This window comes from Pygocentrus nattereri, chromosome 21 (genome assembly GCF_015220715.1).
Source record: "Pygocentrus nattereri isolate fPygNat1 chromosome 21, fPygNat1.pri, whole genome shotgun sequence".
NCBI lineage: Eukaryota > Metazoa > Chordata > Actinopteri > Characiformes > Serrasalmidae > Pygocentrus > Pygocentrus nattereri.
In genome coordinates, this window is record NC_051231.1 from 13286320 (window position 1) to 13306916 (window position 20597).

The 20597-nt window shown below is 35.8% G+C and overlaps 1 protein-coding gene across 2 annotated transcripts in view; it reads left to right on the forward strand.

Moving 5' to 3' along the window:
* Positions 1 to 20597, forward strand: part of dgkab (diacylglycerol kinase, alpha b) — a 93274-nt gene that overhangs the window by 32983 nt on the left and 39694 nt on the right. The window contains exon 28 of one of the 2 annotated variants that reach the window (XM_017692733.2): positions 520 to 760. In XM_017692733.2, coding sequence (XP_017548222.1) covers positions 520 to 760 — 241 coding nt within the window. Of the gene's footprint in view, positions 1 to 519; positions 19308 to 20597 lie in introns of those variants that run through there. The other variant, XM_037532244.1, reaches the window with a different exon arrangement.

A 20597-nucleotide genomic window follows, 5' to 3' on the forward strand; every position in this document is an offset into this window, starting at 1 on the left:
TATATATATTGTGTATATATACTTGCACGTTGGTGCAAAGATGGTTAATTCAGAGCAGATAAGTTATCTATACACTTGTACATTCAATTTTCAAATAATTCTCCTTTAATAATTTTTCATTTGTTTTTTTTCTCATAACATGACCGACTGATTACTATTTCTATATGGATCATTCAAATTGGATCAGAGTTAAAAACACATTTTGTCTTTTAACTGGTTTTAGAATTTAGACTTAGAATATTTTTTTTTTTATTATTATTAAAACTAATCATTGAACTTCCCATTTTGTCACTACAAAACAATAATAACACTTCCCAAACTTTACCAGATGTTTCAGTAGCTACTGTTTCAGTAGTGACGATTTTAGCTCATTTTGAGCAGAATGCAAAAACACAGTAAGCATGTTTCTAGCAAGCACAGCTTTGCACAGCTGTACAAACAAAATCATACTATGTTTTTCATTAAAACAAAGTTTCAGTAATTGCTGATGCTGGATCCTGACCCTACTCCCGTCACTAGGTCACACCCCGGCTTTGGCGTGTGCGCCGAATAAAGATGTGGCCGACTGCCTGGCCCTCATCCTCTCCACCATGAAGCCTTTTCCTCCCAAAGACCCCACTTCTGTTACCAGTTACAGCCTCAATCTGTTAAAGCACTGTGGCATAATTGCCACTCATCACCCCCTGCCCAACGGCAGCCTACGGCACAGCTATTCCAAGGAGCGCCACGGCACTGTAGGGCTGGACAGCTGCCTCACTGAGTGAGAAATACACCCTCTTAACATGCACGCACCCTCAGCAGACCACCCCTCACCTCCATGTGCTTATTCCCCTTTTCTTTAATGTCCCACTATAACACCTGTATAACCCACCCACACTGTTATAAGGGCAGGAATGTACTACTACATGCGTGTGAATGTGTGCACACGCATGCGTAAGTGTTATGTCGAGTTCTTCTTAATTGTGCAGTCAAACTTGTTGTATATGCAATTATTAACCCCTCTCCGTCTCAGCCCCTAAAAGTCACCACATTCTCTTAGACATCCGTTTTGGTGATCACGAGCAACTGTAGCTGGTCTTACATAGGTTTGACTGTACACAGAGCTATTTATTTCCAGGCAAGACCCTTCTCAGCAAAAGCAAATCCCAGATTTCTTCTGCTGAGAAAATAAGGGGTTGTCTGCACATTACTATAAATAGAACACCTTAATGACTCTTGTTGGTTTAGTTTTTTTTTTTTAGACAAATTTTCTTGATAATTCCAAATGTCTTAGTGTTGTGCCTGTGCTATTCAGACCATTTTAGTACTCCCCCTTTTCCTATTCTACATCCTTCTATTGACCCCTTTCTCTCCCTTCTTTTCTTTAAGAGAACAGTTCTGCTCAACAAAAACAATCTTTTGTATGAAATGAGAGGAAGATGTCAAAGCACACATACTACGTTGCTATTATGAATTGATTTCAGACGATCTTATTCATTTGTTACGACTGAAACTGTTTGCTGAATGCCAAGGTTTGCACATGTTTTATTTCCTCTATCGGAAAACAGTTTTGAAGTGAGGTTTCATGATAGCTGCTAATGATAAAGCTGCCTTCTCTTCATTCTGATGTGCGGGTCTTTTTAATTCCTGTGTTTTTTTTGTTTTTGTTTTTTTTGTTCGTTTTGTTTTGTTTTTCTTTTTTTTATTATGAGAGCAATAACCGTTGTCACAGCATACCTCATGTTTGCTTTGAATTTCTAAACGTCGTTTGTTCAGAAAATAATGTAACATTTGCACATGGAAGCGATTAAGCCTTCTTAAACAGGCACTTGTTTTAATCAAAAATGGCAAATGACTATAGTCTGTGTACTGATGTTTTTCAAGAAACACCCTCGTTTTCAATGATAATGTCTCTTGAACACTCAAATACATGGATATTCTGCGTGTAGTTTTGGTGCAGCTCTGAAAATAACCGTAAAAGCTGCTTGTCTGTGGATCGCAAGTTATAGCAAGTGAAAATATTGAAGGAGGAATGAACAACTTTACAAGTAAAGCTTTTTTTCCTTCTCGAAAATAGAAAGCAGGAAGGAAATCAAGTGTTCTTGGGCTAATTGTACCTGTGAAGAAAGGTCTGAAGCCTAGTTGTCAGTGGCGTAGGTGAGCCAGCGACCGGAAGGTTGTGAGTTTAAATCCCAGTGCTGCTCCCACACTGACATCAAATCAACATATTTCTTTGAATGATCAACAAGGTATAATCATACATGTAATCTTTCACAAAACATCAGCTTTGTTCACATTTACTTAGTTGTATGCCAGTTGATATGGATTGGATGGATAGTGGATTCAGCCTAGCCTGTTAAAAAAGGACATAGTTTTATTATATTACAAATCCCTTTTTTTCTCCTTTACATTATGACTTCAAGGTGATGCATCTCAACATCAAATTTATGTACAGTACTGTGCAAAAGTCTTAGTTTGTCTGAAAAAATGCTACTTAAAGCTGTCTATCTGGGTGTTTATCATTAGAAAAATTTCAGTGAAGCCCAGCATTTGTAGTCAGTATCCAATAACAAGTATATCTAATCAATAACTTCACTAAATTAAATGAGCTGCTGCTGATGTAAATGAACAAGTCCATGCAATGGCTGACATGCAGAAGAACCAACCCTGTGCTCGTCTAACTGTATTCTGCTAATCTACATATTTATAACATCTTTAAAAACCACTTCTCGTTTTGGTTGTTCTGCTGCTTAATGTTTACTTGTATTTATTCTAACATTACTGGCAGAAGCAGACTTAACTGCTCAGATAAATAATTTCAGATGTTCACAACTTTTGCATAATACTGTAAATACCGGGTAATATATTGCTGTTATCAGAAGAAAACCTTCTATCTCCAAAGTCCAATACTTTAAAAGCAAAATAATTTTTCTCTTGTAATTTAAGTCCATTTTTTTTTGGTCCATTCATCATGAAATTTACACACAATGTAAAGGGTAACAGACATTCTTAAATAATATCAAAAACTGGAAAATGACAAAAATGGAGATTTTCTTCCTGCAGCTGCAATATTTTACTGTACACTTCAGGCTGTTGCATCATGAGGGGAATCCCACTGTTTGGACCTGCATTACACAGAAAAACAAGTCGGAAAATAAACTGATTTAACGTTATGTGAAATTATTTTGTGGTTACACTTTTGTAATTTAACCTTGCTAATGTGTTATTTAATTTTACTTCTGCAGTACTTGTTTAAGGAAAACTTGAAATAACATCTTTTATTCGTGTCTCAAATCTTTGCGTAGCACACTTTAATTCAATAACGTGGCACGGCAGATCCAGGAACCCTCCTCTAGGTCTGTTTAGAGAAATGTAATTTCAGATAAGGCTAGTGTAAAGGGGAGGGCAAAGTGGTAATGCCTTTAATTTTCTTCTTTTTTCCTTTTTTTCTTTTTTTTTAATTGACAATCAGTATTTTAAGGGCTTTTAATTACACAGAAGCTTTAAATATGCATATATTAATGAACATTCTTTTTCCTAAAGATAATTAGTCCTCTCATGTGGTTTAGTGTGTGTGCTTTGGCTTTCCTCTCATGTACAATGTTCCCACAAAATACTCACACTCATTTTACAAAAGGGCTTCTTAAGGACCCCACTGACTTTTTCTTTACTTTTTCTTTTACTTTTTTCAAAAAAGTGGCTTCTCTTTAGTATCTTGTAGGAACATTTTTATTTTGTTTTCTACTTTGTGTGTGTCAGGTCATTATACCTCATGATCAAATATACACAAAAATGGTCTTTCGTACTGATTTGTCATCAGTACTAATTGATTGGTTTCTCATCTGTTTTTATATGTATCAATTTTGATTTGCTGAGGGCTCTCCAAGTACAAAAAAAAAGCAGGACCAGCCAATTTTGGAGAGGTGCTCGATAGGAAAAACAAAAAAAAATGCATATATTGCACCCTTTGTGGCCAGTACTGGTCGTCTGCTACATCTTGATGAAAATGAGTCAATATCCTTTACTCTGTGTAGGTGTCGGCGACACCACTGTCACTGCTGTTCCTCATATTTGCGCTAAAAGATGATTGTATTAATCTACCTTAAATGACATTTTTTCATAAGCCTTTTTATATGATGTCAGAGTAGGGGTCAAACTCATGTTGAAGAAGCCATTCAGTGACATTATGATTTAAGCAGTTTGAAAAGGAGATATTTATTGGAACTGTTCATTTCCTTTTTAAATGAAAGTTTTTTTCCTTTAGCATTGAACTAGGCTTAAAGGGCAAGTCCACCAATTTTTCTAAATTGTGGCATAACTCACTCCTTGTGATGTAAACAAAGTGATTCAGCGTGGTTTGATGGAGACTGACTCTGATGTCTTTACAGTGGTGGTAACAGGAGCCAGAGATGTGAATACAAATATAGCTGTTTGTTTACAATCTGAAACCTCCAGTGAACCTACACACCTACATTTAATTGAACCTACATTTCTCATGTTGATGATAAAATAGTGAAAAAAAAAATTAATTTCATGCATTTGCATGCACTTAAGCCATTACACACTGAATGTGGCTCATGTAAACGACACAGAAATGTGAAGTCTTTTTCTCTCACATCAGATCTGTACATGCCAGCACAATTGGGGAATTTTGCTGTGGAAAAACACATACAGTTCTTTCAAAAAGACTTTCTTTGCTTCTCATAAAACAGGTTTCACTTTGGAAAAGTGAAAGAACTGAGAGTTTTCTGTCTCATTCAGCTGGGATCTCTGCTGAGTTTGAGCTGTTTTTGGCTCCACACCGGACAAAGCAGAAATCAAATGGACCGAATTGCTTCTCACAGAATGAGCAAACTGTGGACTACTTTAGATTTTGTTGAAGTAAAAGTAGAGCAAAGAGCTTCATCTCTTCATTCAGAGGCTGAATCTCTGAGTGCTTCCGCATATAAACTCAGATGTTTGTGGCCTAGTTTAAGCTGTTTGTGTGCCGAGACACAGCCGCTCTGTCTTTGTTGTCGCCATGCCAACCGCAGAGACGACCATGATTCATGAGTTAGTTTCTCCAGCCAAAATTCATAAAATTGAACAGGGAAAAAGTATATATTGCATTTTCACTCTCTGAAAAATCTCATTTGGTTTGCAAGATATTATTTTATACACACGATAATTTGCATGAATAAATCGCACTCTGTATGTAAAGGCCTTAAATGTCCCCTAAACTGTCATAAAACAGTGTCTCAAACATCAGGCAGTGTATTCATACCTATTTTGTGTAATAACATTCTGTGAGGGAGCTTTTAGAGGTGGACGTCTGGTTCCTATCACCACCACAATGAACAATTGTGTCTCTAGAACAGAGCATTTTACACCAAACCACTCTGAATGAATTTGTTTACATCTTAACCACTCAATTATGCTGAAATCTCGAAAGGTCAGTGGAATCCCTCTTTAATTACAGTGTAAATTTAGGATTTGTGCCCAAGAACTGCGGTGAAACTGTCCCTGGGACAGAGTTTATACAGTAAATTGTGGCAATACAGCTGTAGTCCCTTATTTATACAGAGTGTTTCCTACCTTAGAAGCAAGTACATATTGATTGAAAGAAACAAGGGGGAAAAAAATAATTATTATGGAATAATTAGTTTTTTCAGTGCTCTATACCATAAATGAGCTACAGCCTTTTTTTTTTTTTAATGCAACGAAATTTCCTCTCTACACTGACCCAAAGCACTTATTTATGAATACGCACTTTTGTATCTTTAATATATCAATACGTATGTGTGTATTAGTGTATGCATATTTTGCTTTTGTAGTTTTAACTTATCCTTTGGGGTTGTGATGTTGAGGTTAGAGAGAGAATGGATCTTAACTTCATAGTGTGTGTGTGTGTGTGTGTGTGTGTGTGTGAGAGAGAGAATAACAGTAAAAGAGTCTTTTCTCTCTCTTCTGGGATCAGTAAAGGGTAGCAGTGGAGCTTGCACTTCAATGTGCACACGTGCGTAGCACAATATACATTTCAAACTGAAAACTCTATTTGCACTGCCTTTAATGAGTTGCCAAAAAGAGCAAGGGCATAACAGAACATTATAAAATATGTGGGTAGATGCTGATTTACAGACCTCTCCACTGAGCCATATACATACGGGAAATTAGCTGGGAGGGGAGTGAATGTAAGTTCTAAATTCATCTGGGAGTTTTGACTGAAATTGCACTGTAATGGGAGCCTCATCTTCCTAATTTCAGCCTGATCTCTGTCAGCTGTGTCTAGCAAACCAGACAGTCATTTCTTTAGTGTTTAGAATAGAGTTGGGTTTAATTATAGTTTCTTCTGTGTAGTTGGGCTGTAATTATAGTTTCTAAATAATTTAAACATTCATTTCTTAACATTTGTACTTGGTAATTTCTATTGGATTCATAACATCAGCAGATGATTGTTTTCAAAAATGATCAGCATTAGTCAGATGATCAGATTGCCTGATACGTTAATGGGGGGGGGGGGTTATGGGGGGTGAGCGGTGTATCGCAAAAACATTTTTTGTTTGTTTTGTTTTAAAGGTATTGCATTTAGAGATGTCTGATCCTGGCATATTTTAATGGATGAGATATTAGATAAAATATGCCTGATCCTGTTGTGAACCATTTACTTATGTAGATGTACTATAAATGAAGATAAGCAATTAGCAACCGCTTTAAAAGGTAACAGAGTAGGCCAAACGCCTGTCATATCTACAGTAGTGGCATGTAAAGTGTGCCACTGCTCTGGTTGGCTTTCTTTGTGTAGGAATATAATCCAGAACAGTAAACCAAAAGCACTCAGCCGACAAAAGTTACGCTGAGAAGGCTATGAAAGGATCATATAGTCTCAAAGCATGTATTCATGCTTGTACAACTAGTTGATTTGGGTAATTGTTAATACGTGTGAGTTTGCGCAGCACGTGTTCACCTAAATTTTCTGCTCTTCTGGAGTTCAATAAAGATACGGGCAATATGCTTCCTGTGTCTTTGGGCATTCTATTAACCTCTTTAACTTTGTGGAACCACCAGTGGTTGCAAAATGCACTTCGTCTTATTCTTTACTTCATAACTTCTATTTCAATCATTTCAATCATGTTTCATAAGCTACATTCAAAAGTGTCATATGAGAGCTGTAACTGCCTTCTTTGGCTAATGTAATTTTAAAACTTCATAATAAAAGAGACTGAAAGTTGACCCATTTTCCATAAATCTGAGCTATAAACAGGATCTCAGAGAGCCTCTTCAGCGATATGCAGTGTAAAAAAAAAATTCAAAAACAAAACAAGTGTCTAAGATTTCTGGTTTTTAGCAGTAAATTGTAAGCATATGGCATTATGTTTGATCATAAAACACATTTTCTGTTAATTTGAGCTTTTACAACACTTTACATTTATTTCATGCAGTTACTAAATAATTTGCCTTCAGATTTGGGAATGTAAATTCAGATGGAAAAACCAAAATATATCTTGGGAAATAAGAGGTAATTAGTGATGGCATGATACCACTTTTTCTTTTCCAATACCAATTCTGGAATCTCAAATATTGGCCGACCCAGAATGGAATTGATGCATGTGGTGGTGGACTGCTTGCCACAGACAGAGATCAGGTTGAAAAATGTTGGAGTATTCCATTAAGATGTACAAGATGTTTACCCTCTATTGCAGATGTACATTTCTGTTCTGTCTGTTTATTCTTCTTTCTCTGAGTCCTCGTCGTTTAAGCCACTACAGGGTGTTAAATGCTCAAAGCTGTTTCCAGTCTAGATTTCTTCACTAGGCATAGGATTAAATGCCTCCTCTGATGCCTGTCAGACCTGCTCCTGTGTCTTCTGGTTTTTTGAGGATGCCTTACTGTCATCTTTTGGAGTTGCTTTGTTTTCCTCTCTCTGCCCTTGCCCATATGGGAATGTATATTGTTGCATATCAGAAATGGTTGACCTTAACACCTCGTGCGTTACAAAAAAAACCTGCAAGTGCCATATGATTCTGTTTCTGTCTAGAGCTAGTCTTTCTCTGTCCACTCCCACTCCCTTTAGATTTGGGTGAAAAAAATTTTTTTTCGACCCGTATGTAAAGGCATGACTGAATTTTGAACACCCTGGAGTGGTTTAAAGGGGAATTCCATCACATTTTCCAAAGTTTTGGCTTAAATCAGTGTTTGATATATAAACAGAGACATTCTGTGTGGTTTGTTGTGAAATGGTTAATTGTAGAGACAGTGATGGTAATGGGAACCAGGGGTCGCCATGACTACATCACAAATATAGACATTTTATTTAGTATGTAAACACACCAGTGAACCTACATGTATCTTCCAAGTTTTATATAGAATTTTATGTAGAATTGATGATGGTAAAATAGTCAAAAAAATGACAACACACATTTTTCTATGCGGACTATTTTGCCTTAAAAACCTTTCATGTACCTCTCTACCATGAACCCTGTCTGTTGGTTCCAAACCCTCTCAAAACTATCATACAACAATGTCTCAGACATCAGCCAGAAAATTCATAACTGCTTCAGATAACTTTCTGTAAGGCAGCTTGAGGTGGACGTTTTGGATCACCACCGCTGTAAACAATTCTTCCTCTAGAATGTAGGATTTCACACCAAACCACTTTGAATTACTTTGTTTGCATACTATGCAGATTTTTTTTAAAAAGTCCCCTTCAAATGATCACGAGGAACCCAGTGTTACAGAAAAGTGTCTGGTGAGATTCAAGGTCATCAACCAGCTGAAAATGATCAATAATTCTTGTTCTGGAATAGCATGAGATTGTATTAAGTATGCATAATTTAGATTGAATGGCCAATTGTGAAAATAGCAATATGGCAGCTGGGCCAGTTTGATAAGATAGCAGTGAGTAAAAATTGCACAATACTAGTAGCAGGCACCATTCTGTTAAAATACATACGTTATAGAGCTTTGGAGCACATCATGGAGGGAAAGGAACAATGAGAGTAGTTGTTTTACTCACAGAGTCAGTTTACCATATTAAATGTTTAGTTTAGTGACTTATGGTGAAATAGATGTCCATTATTTCAGTAAGGGTGTGAGTCTTCAAGTTTAAGCTAGTAAATTACTGAATAAATTGACCGAACAGATTTTATGTCAAGATCATAGCGATTTGGGTAGTAGAAAAAGTTTACAGATGCTAAAATATCCCTTGAATACTTGATTTCAAAAAGTTTTAATTGTCAGGGCTGTCTTTTGTAAGCAACACCATCGACATTCTTTTTTGGGAAGCGTCCCACTTACCTCCATGGACATTTGTGTCCCACTTTACTTGAAGAATTAGTTTAAGGCAATAGGAGTCTTGTTTTCTATTTTGGATGAAATATCCCTGGAATATGCCTTAAACTTTAAAGGTACAGCATAAATGGCTCTACTTGACAGTTATCTATGATGGGTTTACAGTGCAGTTCTTTCACTGTATTAACTGTGGCTGGAAGTTTCTCTGTTTTAATTTAGTGTCAGTTTTTGTGGTGTTTTATTGACTCTGAGCTGTACTGTACCATGATGAGAGGAAAAAATGTCCTACGCTACAAGGATGATCCAAATGTGGTGTTTCCTAACTCTAACTACCAAGGACTAAGATTTTAGGCCATATAATATATGCAGCATTGTACATATTATATGCTTTTGTTGTGCATCAGATATGGCTCGCAAAACAGTTCCTAAATGCTTGTAAAGAAGTATCTATTATGGGGGAAAATGTAATCCATAATAAAGGCAAACTTAAAAGTTACTTGGCATTTCTAGTTATGACGTGGCTTAAAATTTGCCTCTCCGATTTCAGATGATCTGTTTGTGTTTTAGGGGAGAAAAAAAAAAAACAAAAAAAGAAAACCTAACACAGTTTCAAATTTAAGCCAGAAAGCTATTACAGTTTTTAGATGAAATTGAAGTCTAAATATTACAGTTTGCATTCCTGGCTATTTATTGTTGTTATTAATATGATAAAAACTACAGAGTGAGTGTCCTGAATGTCTGCTTTAGCTTCGAGTCGCGCAGGGTTATTACGCATTATAAGTCCAAAATTACAGAGATATATTAAATAAATGTATTTTTCTGTTTGGTCCCAAAATTTTTCATCCTTAAAGGGCCTTGCCAGACAGACTAGGAAACCCCCTTCAGATGAAGAAAAGTTTGGGCATCCAAAAAACATTTTGTTGATGTTTTTAGTAATAAGAAGTAAACACAACCTCTGCAGCAAACTGTTTTTAAACAAATAAGACAACTCTGCAAGTGGGGGATGGTGAGGACCATTCCAAAAGCTTCAGCCTAAGTTTATTGAAGTAGTTTTTGGTTGACTCTGAGGCATGTTTTCAGTCATTGTCCTGTTGTAGAAGAGAGCCTCAGTTTCAGTTTCAGTTTACAGCATTTGCTTATATTTAGTGGAATCCATTTTTTCATCCCCAAGCTTAACTGTTTGCAAGGTGTTCTTTTCATCAAATGCTGCTCCCCTTTTCTCCAAACCTACCTTTGGTAATTGTGGCCTTTGATGAGTTCTGTCAGAGTTTTCTAGGTCTTCCAGGTCTTGCTTTGACTTTCAAAGTTCCCCATAATGGTCTTCACCTGCTTTGTTGCCCGTGGATGTCGAGTACAAGATTTGAAGAGTCAGAAAATATGACTATTTTCCCAATGACTGTAATTTCCAAAGTCCAAACTTTGGCATACCGCTGTTGAAGGTGTGTTGAAAAACTACACTTACTTTGGGGTGGATTTTTGGGGGACAGTGGATTTTAGCATCCAAGTAGTAAAAATAGCTAGTTGGCTTTATTCTGCATTCGCCAGCTAGCAAGGAAAATTAAGAAAGTAATATTCCAAGCACAAAAAAGACAATATGCGTGAGCATGTGGGCCTCTAACACTTTGTGTGACCCACCTAAAGTAGCTCCTCCCAGCTTTAAAACTATGTCACCAGGAAAGGGTTTCCCAGTCTGGCTTGAGTGTCACTTTTATTGTTCTTAAAATTCTGCAGTTAATAAATGTTTAACAGGATATACAAGGCACAACCCTCATCCAAATATTTCCTTTTTGTAAATCCAGATATGATAAATGAGTTTTTTGAGATGAAAGTAGACCCATCTGCATGAAGTGTTGTTTCTTAGCGGGTCAAGGAGCTTTTCATGGAGAGGTCATGGAAATGGTCCTGTTCTTCACTTGATTAGTTGTAAGCACACAGACATTTACCTCAGGCATTTTTATGATTAGTAGCAGTTTTTGTTGCTTAAATGAACCTCATGCACTTCATTCATGCTTATACTTTGGATTAAAGCTTACGCATAGGCAAATATAAGGAATATTGACATCTTCACTTGTATATAGCTCTTTCAGAGGAAGTTGTAAAGTCTACATAGGGTGAAGGGACTCCAGGCAACCCCAGTTTTATTATTAAAATTGTTTGGTCTGTTTTTATCATGAAAATCACTGTGGTAGATGGTAGAAATATGGCTGTTTTGATCAAATATGACTCAACAAGCATGAATCCAAAGAATATAATTGTCTACATATGCATGCACCCAAGTTGTTACCTCAGTCGCAGAACATTTATTTAATTTTGAGTAATTAAGGTTTGGGTAAGTTTAGGTAACATACGTCCTTAAACAGGAGAAGACCTTCGGGGGTCTTCATTACATTTACCTGCTGGGTAAAGGATACCTCATAGTTTTTAGGTGCATTACTTGAACATTTTAGATGTCAGACAGCCCAATTCAGTGTAATGTTGTATACTTTGAGTTTCTGAAAGCTCACGGTCTTCTTTGCGTGGAAGATGCATTCGTAATGAAATATTTGGCAGTCTCTGAATGGTACAGAATTTATTTAGTCTGGTGCTTTCGCTGTTTTGTCTTATTGTAAAATCTAGTCTCTCCTGACTTGAAGATTAATTGATTTTAATATGATGTGATATTGAATTAAATGACAAAGAATGAAACATCTGTTTTAGCACTCTAAATAGCAAATATTGCAGTTTGATTCATGTTAGAGGTATTTTTAATTAAAGTATATGAAGGACTGGCCAGAATCCAAGTAACTGTAGAGGTTCAGAAAATGTAAAATTGCAAAATTGACAATATGTAACTAATGTGGCTGTGATATTGAGAAGAATAAACATTTTGATTCTGACTTTATCTATTTAAACAGACGTAAATTATAGCCATTTTGGTCTCTGTGGACAGTTCAGTATTTTAGCGCCATCACTACATTACTAAAGATAAAGAATAAATGCTTACAATATCATAAGCAGAATATATCACAAGCACCACGATTGAAAAGTTTGAAAGTTTTATTGAGTGTGTTCAACTAAGTCTAATTTAAAAATAAATAAATAAAATAACACTGATCTTTAACCTCATTAGTGTGTGCTGGTTAAAACCAACCACCCATTTCTGGTTCCCTTGTCCAATTGGCATTGTCATTTACCCCCAGGCGAATGCCCAGTGCCTCCCCAAGGCCTGTTCCATTACTGTATTAGCATTAGAACTTGCCCAGAAATCATTGAGGTTGTACACATGTACAAAGGGTATATGTTTATAAGTCAAAGCAGTGAAGTCTTAAAATTTTGCTGAGCTTTAGTTTGCGAAGTACTCCATCTGTTACACATGGCTGCTGATACAACGTCATCACTTGACTGCTAGCTGGCTAGTATGCTAAAGGCTACATGGCTAACAACAGAAAAAGAAAGTTATAAATATTGTAGGATCAGAGCTGAATAACACTGTTTAGAGTTAGATATTAGAAAATAAGATATAACCGATACAGAAGGTAGGGGTGAGCACCGCATCCATTCATTCAGGCCAGATTATTTACACCAGTGAACATTCATGTAAAGCAAATGGGTGAAGTAGAGACGTTGCTGATCCACACTTGAAGTGGAGCCGTGTAGGTCAAGCAAGATTAGCAGCTTTTTCTGAGATCTGAGAAAGTCCAGTTGAAGGTATTCATCCCCTCCAGGGCTTCTGGTCGTCTTAACACTTTATAGCTTCTCCAAGATGTTGGGGCTGAAAATGTATAAGTTTTTAAAGAATCATAAATTTGTCATTTTTTAAAGAGCTGCAATTGTAATTATAGCCTAGAGGTTTTAAGTACAATTATAAAAAGATGGTGCTTTGAGGGTTCTTAAGAAGATTCTAAAGAAAATAGTTCTATATATAACTATGAACACTCAAAGAACCTTCTGCATGATTAAAGGGTTCTTTGCATCATGAAAGGGTTCTTCAGATTGTTGCATGATGTGCTATAGATGATTATATAGAATTTTTTTAAATGGTTCTTCTATTGTTATGGTGTCAAGCTTGTAACAACAGAAGAACACTTTTAGGGTGCAAAATAGAACCTTTTTGAAAATGGTCTATAGCACATTCATGTACATTTTCCATCAATCTGAAGAGCCCTTTCATGATGCAAAGGACCCTTTAATCATGCAGAAGGTTCTTTGAGTGTTCATGGTTGTATACAGAACTGTACTTAATAACCCTTGAAGCACAATCTTTTTTGAAAATGTAGGATTTGTTTAACCATTAACACAAAGCTTGTGATCTGGCTGTAGATGGGTCAAAGCAAGGGTGTCCAATCCTGGTCCAGGAGATCTTCTACCATGTAGAGTTAACTCCAACTAAAAAAAGATTCACGTGATCCAGGGGCATCGGAATAACTAGGTATGTTAGATCTGAACTCTCCAGGGTTGTAGATCTCCAGGACTGGCAGTGGACACCTCAGAGTTAGACCAGTCATAAGCGCATAAGACAAACATGACAACACAACCAAAACTAACTGGCTGTCTGGCACATTACACTTGGCACTTAAGCCTAAAGCCAAAAAAAAAACCTACTAATATTCCGATCTTCTTGGCCCAAATAAAATAGCGTGTTACCACTAGCAAGAAACATCTTAAGTATTTATCATAAGTTAAATGTTTAAGGTACATTTGAAACTGTCAATTTACATTTGAACTTTGCACCTGAAGTGCTGGAGTTTACATTTAGAGCCTAAAGCTTAATTAGCTTAATTTGAATTTTCTTTCACTTCCCTAAACAGATTTTGTGCAGCTCACCTGAGGTATAAGGCCAAGATTCGCTTAAGATGTTTCATCAGAGACATTACAAACGAGGAGGTCTCTGGTTAAAATATGAATGGGAATATTTGATAAGGCATCTGTTTATGGAGAAAGTCTCACCCTTTAAGAAAAAGAGCCAATCAGATTGCTGGTTATACTGTGAGTGGAGAAGGGTAGATGATAATGAGGCCTGAGCAGAGAAAGCCCCCAACGTGTTGTGGAGATCTGCACAAACCTGGTAGAAAGAATAACCAGAAAAATCTTAGTTTTTTTGTGCAATATCGAGCTACAAACTGTTTGAGGTTTTTTCCAGCAATTTCAAATATATTTTTAAACTTTTTGGAATATTGTGGTCTCTCCCCATTCAAAGAGAGAGAGGTCTTGCATGGCTGTAAATAACTGCCAAAAGATGGCCACTGAGTGAACAGATTTTCCTGAAATGACTCATGCAAGTGACCACTGGACCTTAATTTATAGAAAACAATCACAGTTTAAATCACAGTCACAGTAGTGGTCCAAATCTTGCAATTGCCCTCCCTACAAGATACAGCCTGATTAAGCCTGGAGAAAATGATAATCTGGTTCTAATACTGACTGTGCCACAAATAAAGTTCTCACAGAAACTTCCCAATTTCAGTAAATTGTGTTTTGTATAAAATTCCCCTTTGACCATAATCTGTTTCAGTCCAGGTTTACAGTCTCTTCCCTGTTGTAGCTTTTGTGTTTTCATGAGTGATTTAGTTGCACGTTGTAGTTTTCTAGTTTTCTTCTCTTTGACGAAAGCGATGCTGAAACTTAGTTGTAGTTTCTCTAACATTTTACCAGCTTATTAATGTAGAGAGATGCTTGCAAAATTAAAGAAATTATGCTTCCCTACATGTTTATCATCAACTAGGACTTGCTTGTGTTTACAGGTGCATGCTATTGAATGCATTAGCACTTTCTGGTAAAGAAGGAAATCATAGTTGGTTCTTTGGTGTTTTTAGAAGCTTTTTTCTATATTTGGTGTATAGAAAATACAATCTCTGTATTTGGCCTCTCCAAAGCAGTTTTGTGGACAGTTTTTAAATTCAGGTTTGATTCCCTGTAACTGTATAAGGATGGTTGAAATGGCATGGCTGATTAAATTAATCTTTCTTTGTAGAAAAAACTTTAGGGTAGAACAGTCAAAACGTTTACTTAGAGGTCCCTGCGGACTGCAGACAGTGCCTATTCAGTCAGCCAGGGGATCTAAGAGAGTTAAGAGACTTTAGAAAGTTTTAGCCGAAACTTAGAGGACCCTTCGATTGTGTATATACTTTATTTCTTCTAACGAAAGTAGAATAACCCTCTGGGTTTGTGTTGTGTGCATAGTTATTTAAATATTTTTACTAATCCTCCCCCAAACACTCACACAGGAAACTTCATCAAAAAGTTGGATGTTTTGTAGTTTATTGTAGTTGCTGCTGCTATTAAGGTCTTTTTACGGTGGCTGATAGTATTTTCCCAGAGGAAGAGAGGATGTGTAATTGTGGGTTCCAGAGCGATTTCCTGTGCCTTGTATTTCTATAACACCGTCACATATAAAGCTCCCTTACAGAAAAAAATCAAATTCTGAATACCGTACTTTTTGAGATGAGGGCCCGACCGATGTGTAAATTTTGTGACTGATACCAAATTTAATACGCTGTAAAAATCTGATAACTGCTCATATCGGGCAATATAATTTTAAAATGTATTTATTTACGGACACCAGGCCTGGGCGATAACGTCATGTACTCCAATATCACCAACGATTGATATAAGCTGATGATGATGCTTTAAAGGTGTTCAATAGTATTTACATGTAATGGTCTATTCCCGTTTCTCCCATTGTACTAAAATGACTGCAATTTGCTAAACGAGTCCTTGATGAATGGGAATAAACGTAGATCAATGGCTAAAAATGAAAAACTTGCTTCTAATTCTTAATCACATTTCTGCATCACATTTCCTTAATTTTGGAAAGCAAAAGAATGCATTTCATTAAAAATCAAAGAAAGCTGGAGAGCATATATCTCCAGCAGGAGACACTATTAGCACAGAAGTTACCATGAACTTGCACCAGAAGGAATCATACGATTGCATGCAACAACTTTCAAAAACGAGCCATGAAAGTTTTCAAAAATGTTCACAAATATTTATATTGTTCAATATTTAAAATATATAGATTTTCATTAAATCAATGTTGAAAGCTGTAAGCTAAAATTGGGTAGGTCTAAGCTTCAATTAAAATTTCTTTTAACAATATTGTAAATTATTTTTGGTATTGCCCAGGCCTAATCGACACATTCAGTTCATATCTGTCTCACTTCATGAATAGCTTTGAATAATATAAATATCTTCGCAGCTACACAGAACTTTTATTTTTGCTTTTTGTTAATTACATCTTATTTTCCATCAATTTTCTTAATAGGTAAAGTTTTATTTGTGCTTTATGGCATTATTCTTATGGTAGCTATCAGATTTTGATACATCCCAATGAAGTAGCACAACTGTATTATTGGAAGATCATGAGTTTGGATCCTGGACCATCAAAGTTACCAATTTTTTGTTGCATTATTGGCAACATTTTTAAAACCTTGAATTTTAAAACCGAATTGTTGATATCGGCTGATATTATTGGCTAACCAAAGTATCGGTCGGGCTCTAAATGAGACTAAACAAGGTGACATTCTGTCGATGCAGCTTCTTTCCTTTGCATTAACAATATAAGTAGATGCAAAACTTGGTGTAGGATTTTATTAACCCGTGTTACAGAAAATCGTTTTATGACCGAATTTTTTTTTTCGCTGCTGCCAGTCAGTAATGTGATTTGACTTCAGTTGACAGAAGTTTGTGTGCATTCATTTTTGGATGACTTTATGAACTGACAGCAGCCTTTTCTCACATAATAGTGGCTATAGTGTCTGGACCCCTTATTGCTCATTTCCATTTCATTCTTGTTGTCATATAAAGGAAAAAGTCATCAATATTATGAATAATAAGTCATGTTTTGCTACCTCTGCTATGTATTGATATCTTGTTCAGCATTTAGCTAGCTACAATGTGAATAATATTAGTGCAAAACTATTTATCTCCTCTTTCATTGTAACTTTCAGTCTCTGAAGTGTGCAAGTGGTTGTGTGTGTCATATGGAAGTAATATATCAACAACTAGAGGAATGTTAAGCCACCAAACTACTAAATATACTGTATTCATTGGAGAGCAATTATATTTTCATGAAAAAAAAAACATTATCTCTAAGCTCAGTGGTCTTCTCATGAAGGCCATTTGAGCCGTATGACATGAATGAATTTTAAAAATCTCATTTATCGGTGACTGTGAGTTTGTGGAAGTTTGTGTGTACCTTCATTAAAAAGCAACAAACACCAGACAAATATTGGATTGGTGGTAGATGTCTGTCAGTGAATCTTAATCTTAATCCAGCCTTAAGTATTTGAAATGGAAAGAGAACATGACACAAACACGTACTTTGAGACATGCCAGTTGTAACACTGCTAAAAGATTGCACTTGATTTGAAAACGGGCATTGCTACTGCATATACTTCCTTCTGCTAATTAAGTGAGATTTATGATTATTATTGGGTTTGTTTGTTTTTTTTTTTTTGTTGGTTTTTTTTTGTGCATTTCTGCATAACTCAGTGGTTGAAATGTAAACAAATCCAGCATGGTTCAGAGGTTTTTGGTTTGAAATGGTTGATTCTAGAGACTCTGATTGCTTTACAGTGTCGGCGATAGGAATCAGGAGTTGCAAATACAGTATGAGTTTTATTTAGAAACAAAAAACTGTCTGAGTTTTCTTGAAAATGATAAAATACTGGAAAATCTGGGGAAAAAAAATCTTTTAGGGACTATTTTGCATCAGTGTCCTAAAACTTCCCAGAACTATCATAAAACAATGTCTGTCATCAGGCAGTGCATTCATAACCATTTCATATAACTTTCAGTAAGTGAGCTTTTAGAGGTGCACGTCTGGTTCCTATCACCCCCACTGTGAACAACTCTGACTCAGTATGTTTGTCTAAAACAGAATTTCACACCAGTCCACTCTGAATGACTCTGTTTACATTTTAACCATTTAATTGTGCAGAAAATCAGTTGCATTCCCCTTTAAAGTCATCCAAGTTATGGGTGATGTATCCATGTACACACTTCAAACTGTTAATTGATCCTCTTTCTCTATAAATTGAGGATATAAATTAGTCAATTGCCCAAATCTATATCTCCAGGCTTCGCGGAACAAGAAAGTCCACAATTCTGGTGCTCATTGAGACCACAAGGGGGATCAAGCGGGCTTTTTCTTTGAAGGAGTCAAATTTTCAATAAGACTTCTTGTGGAATTGACCGATTCATAACAAAACACACTGAACTGACAGCAGTCTTTTTCTAACATAATAGAGTGGCTTGAGTGTCTGGACCCCTTATATTGCTCATTTCCATTTCATTCCTGTTGTCATATAAAGACAAATGTCAATATTATGAATGTCAAGTTTTGTTACCTCTGCTAGGCCACAAGGGGGTAACAAAACTTAATTAAATATCTGGAATGCCTCATATTTGAAAAGCAGTGACCAAATCTCACTGATTGAATAATTCTGTGACAAGAAATGACTATAAAAATGATAATTACAATTTATTCCTTAATAGTATTTACTTTTTTGGTGTAGCCACAACATAATTTGCCATTGTTCCCAAATAATTTAAATTTCTGTTTACGTTCTGGCATCTAGTTTACATTTCAGCCTACAGTGTATAAGTTGACTGAACATTATTATTAATGACTCCAAAATTTTGAATGGTAGTGTACATAATGCACTACTTGTGCAGCTATTAGGTGTCTGTATGGAACTGACGTCCCCTCTTATTAGTGCTTTCTGTATGCTCGCAACCTCACAGATTCAACGTGATGTTGAGAGCTTCAGTAGACGTCCCAGAACCTGTGAGACTTTGAGTCTGGAGATTGTGATTGGGCATTTTGTCAGTTAAGGGCACTTAGCCCCAGTGTTTGGAAATACCCTGGCCTTGTTTATTTGTGTATTAAACAACTCTGCCAAACAAATAGGCAAACAAAAATGTTCAGAATGTGTAAAAGTTGATTTTGGGGAAAAATTCTATTAACTAAGCTGTTTACCCGACAACGTTCAGTTTTATACAATGTATACAGCAGGCAGTGAGTCTTGTTATGAAGTATTGTGGCTACAGAATTGGTTTCAATAAAGAGCTATTGCTTAATACATGTGTTGTGCTTTGTATTATTGGTTTTCTTTAATGTTACAGCACTTATCCATTCTTCTGTATAGAGATGTGTATTAATTGTCCATAAAATTCTAACATTTATATGAAAAAGTATAAAATAAATTTTAAATAGAGCTTATAGCTCATTGAAACAAGTGGATAAATTGTGTGGAAAGTGCAGATTCTTTGTAAGCAGAAGAGATATTTGATTTCTTATGGAAAACAATAACTTTATTAAAAGTCAGACTCCAAATCCATCCACACAGAATGTAAATGGATATTACAATCACTGCGTAATCATGTATATCAAGTATTTTTAAATAATCAGCCCAGTGTTAACCAAATGAATAGCAGAATAGTCAATCTAGACCTGTAAGGGTTAATTTCAGTCACATGCTATAACTGTGAACTGAACAATTTTAACTATCAAATTTCTTTTTTGAGAAACATAAGACTAGCACATGACCCCAGTATGTGATTATACTTTACTGCTCAAGTTTAAACAAAAAATGTGTTTTAAAAAAAGAAATCCGTTGCTTGCACAGACAAGCAATAAAATATTAATCATATTTTCTCCCAACAATATTACAATGTTCCCAACCATGTGTAATTCTCATGGAAATTTTTTTACAGGAGTTCATAATAGTTTTGTGGATCTGCAACTTTTAAGACAAAATTCACAACATACAAAAGTAGTTTTCACTAACATGGAAAAGACTGAGATGTGAATGGAAAACAACACAAATTACTGCAGGTAATTTTGAACAAACTACTGTTAACTATACATATGAATCCCCATCTTTATTAAAATGGTACACAAATACTTTTTGGCTTTTCTAAAAGTTATTCAGGTGACCGGTTTAATTTCCTTTGTATGATTTTAATTCAGCTCTGAGTGACACACCCCACCCCACAACCCCCAAAGACAAAATAAAATGGAATAAAAACTTGATGCTGAGCACAGACAGCTTTACGGTGTACGTGTCTAAAGCTGGCTTTAAATGTTGAAACTTTTGTGCAAAGTTTCTCTCTCTCTTTATGTATGTGTGTGTGTGTGTGTGTGTATATATATATATATATATATATATATATATATATATATATATATATATATATATATATATATATATATATATATATAGCTGTTGTCAGAAGAAAAATCTGTGTTGTTTTTCAGTTTTTTACAATTTGAAAATACCTGTTACCCTTTACATTGTACAGTTAACATTGTACAGTTTTATGTTTACATTGTAATGTTACCATTTTAGAGATATGAGGTGTAATATAGC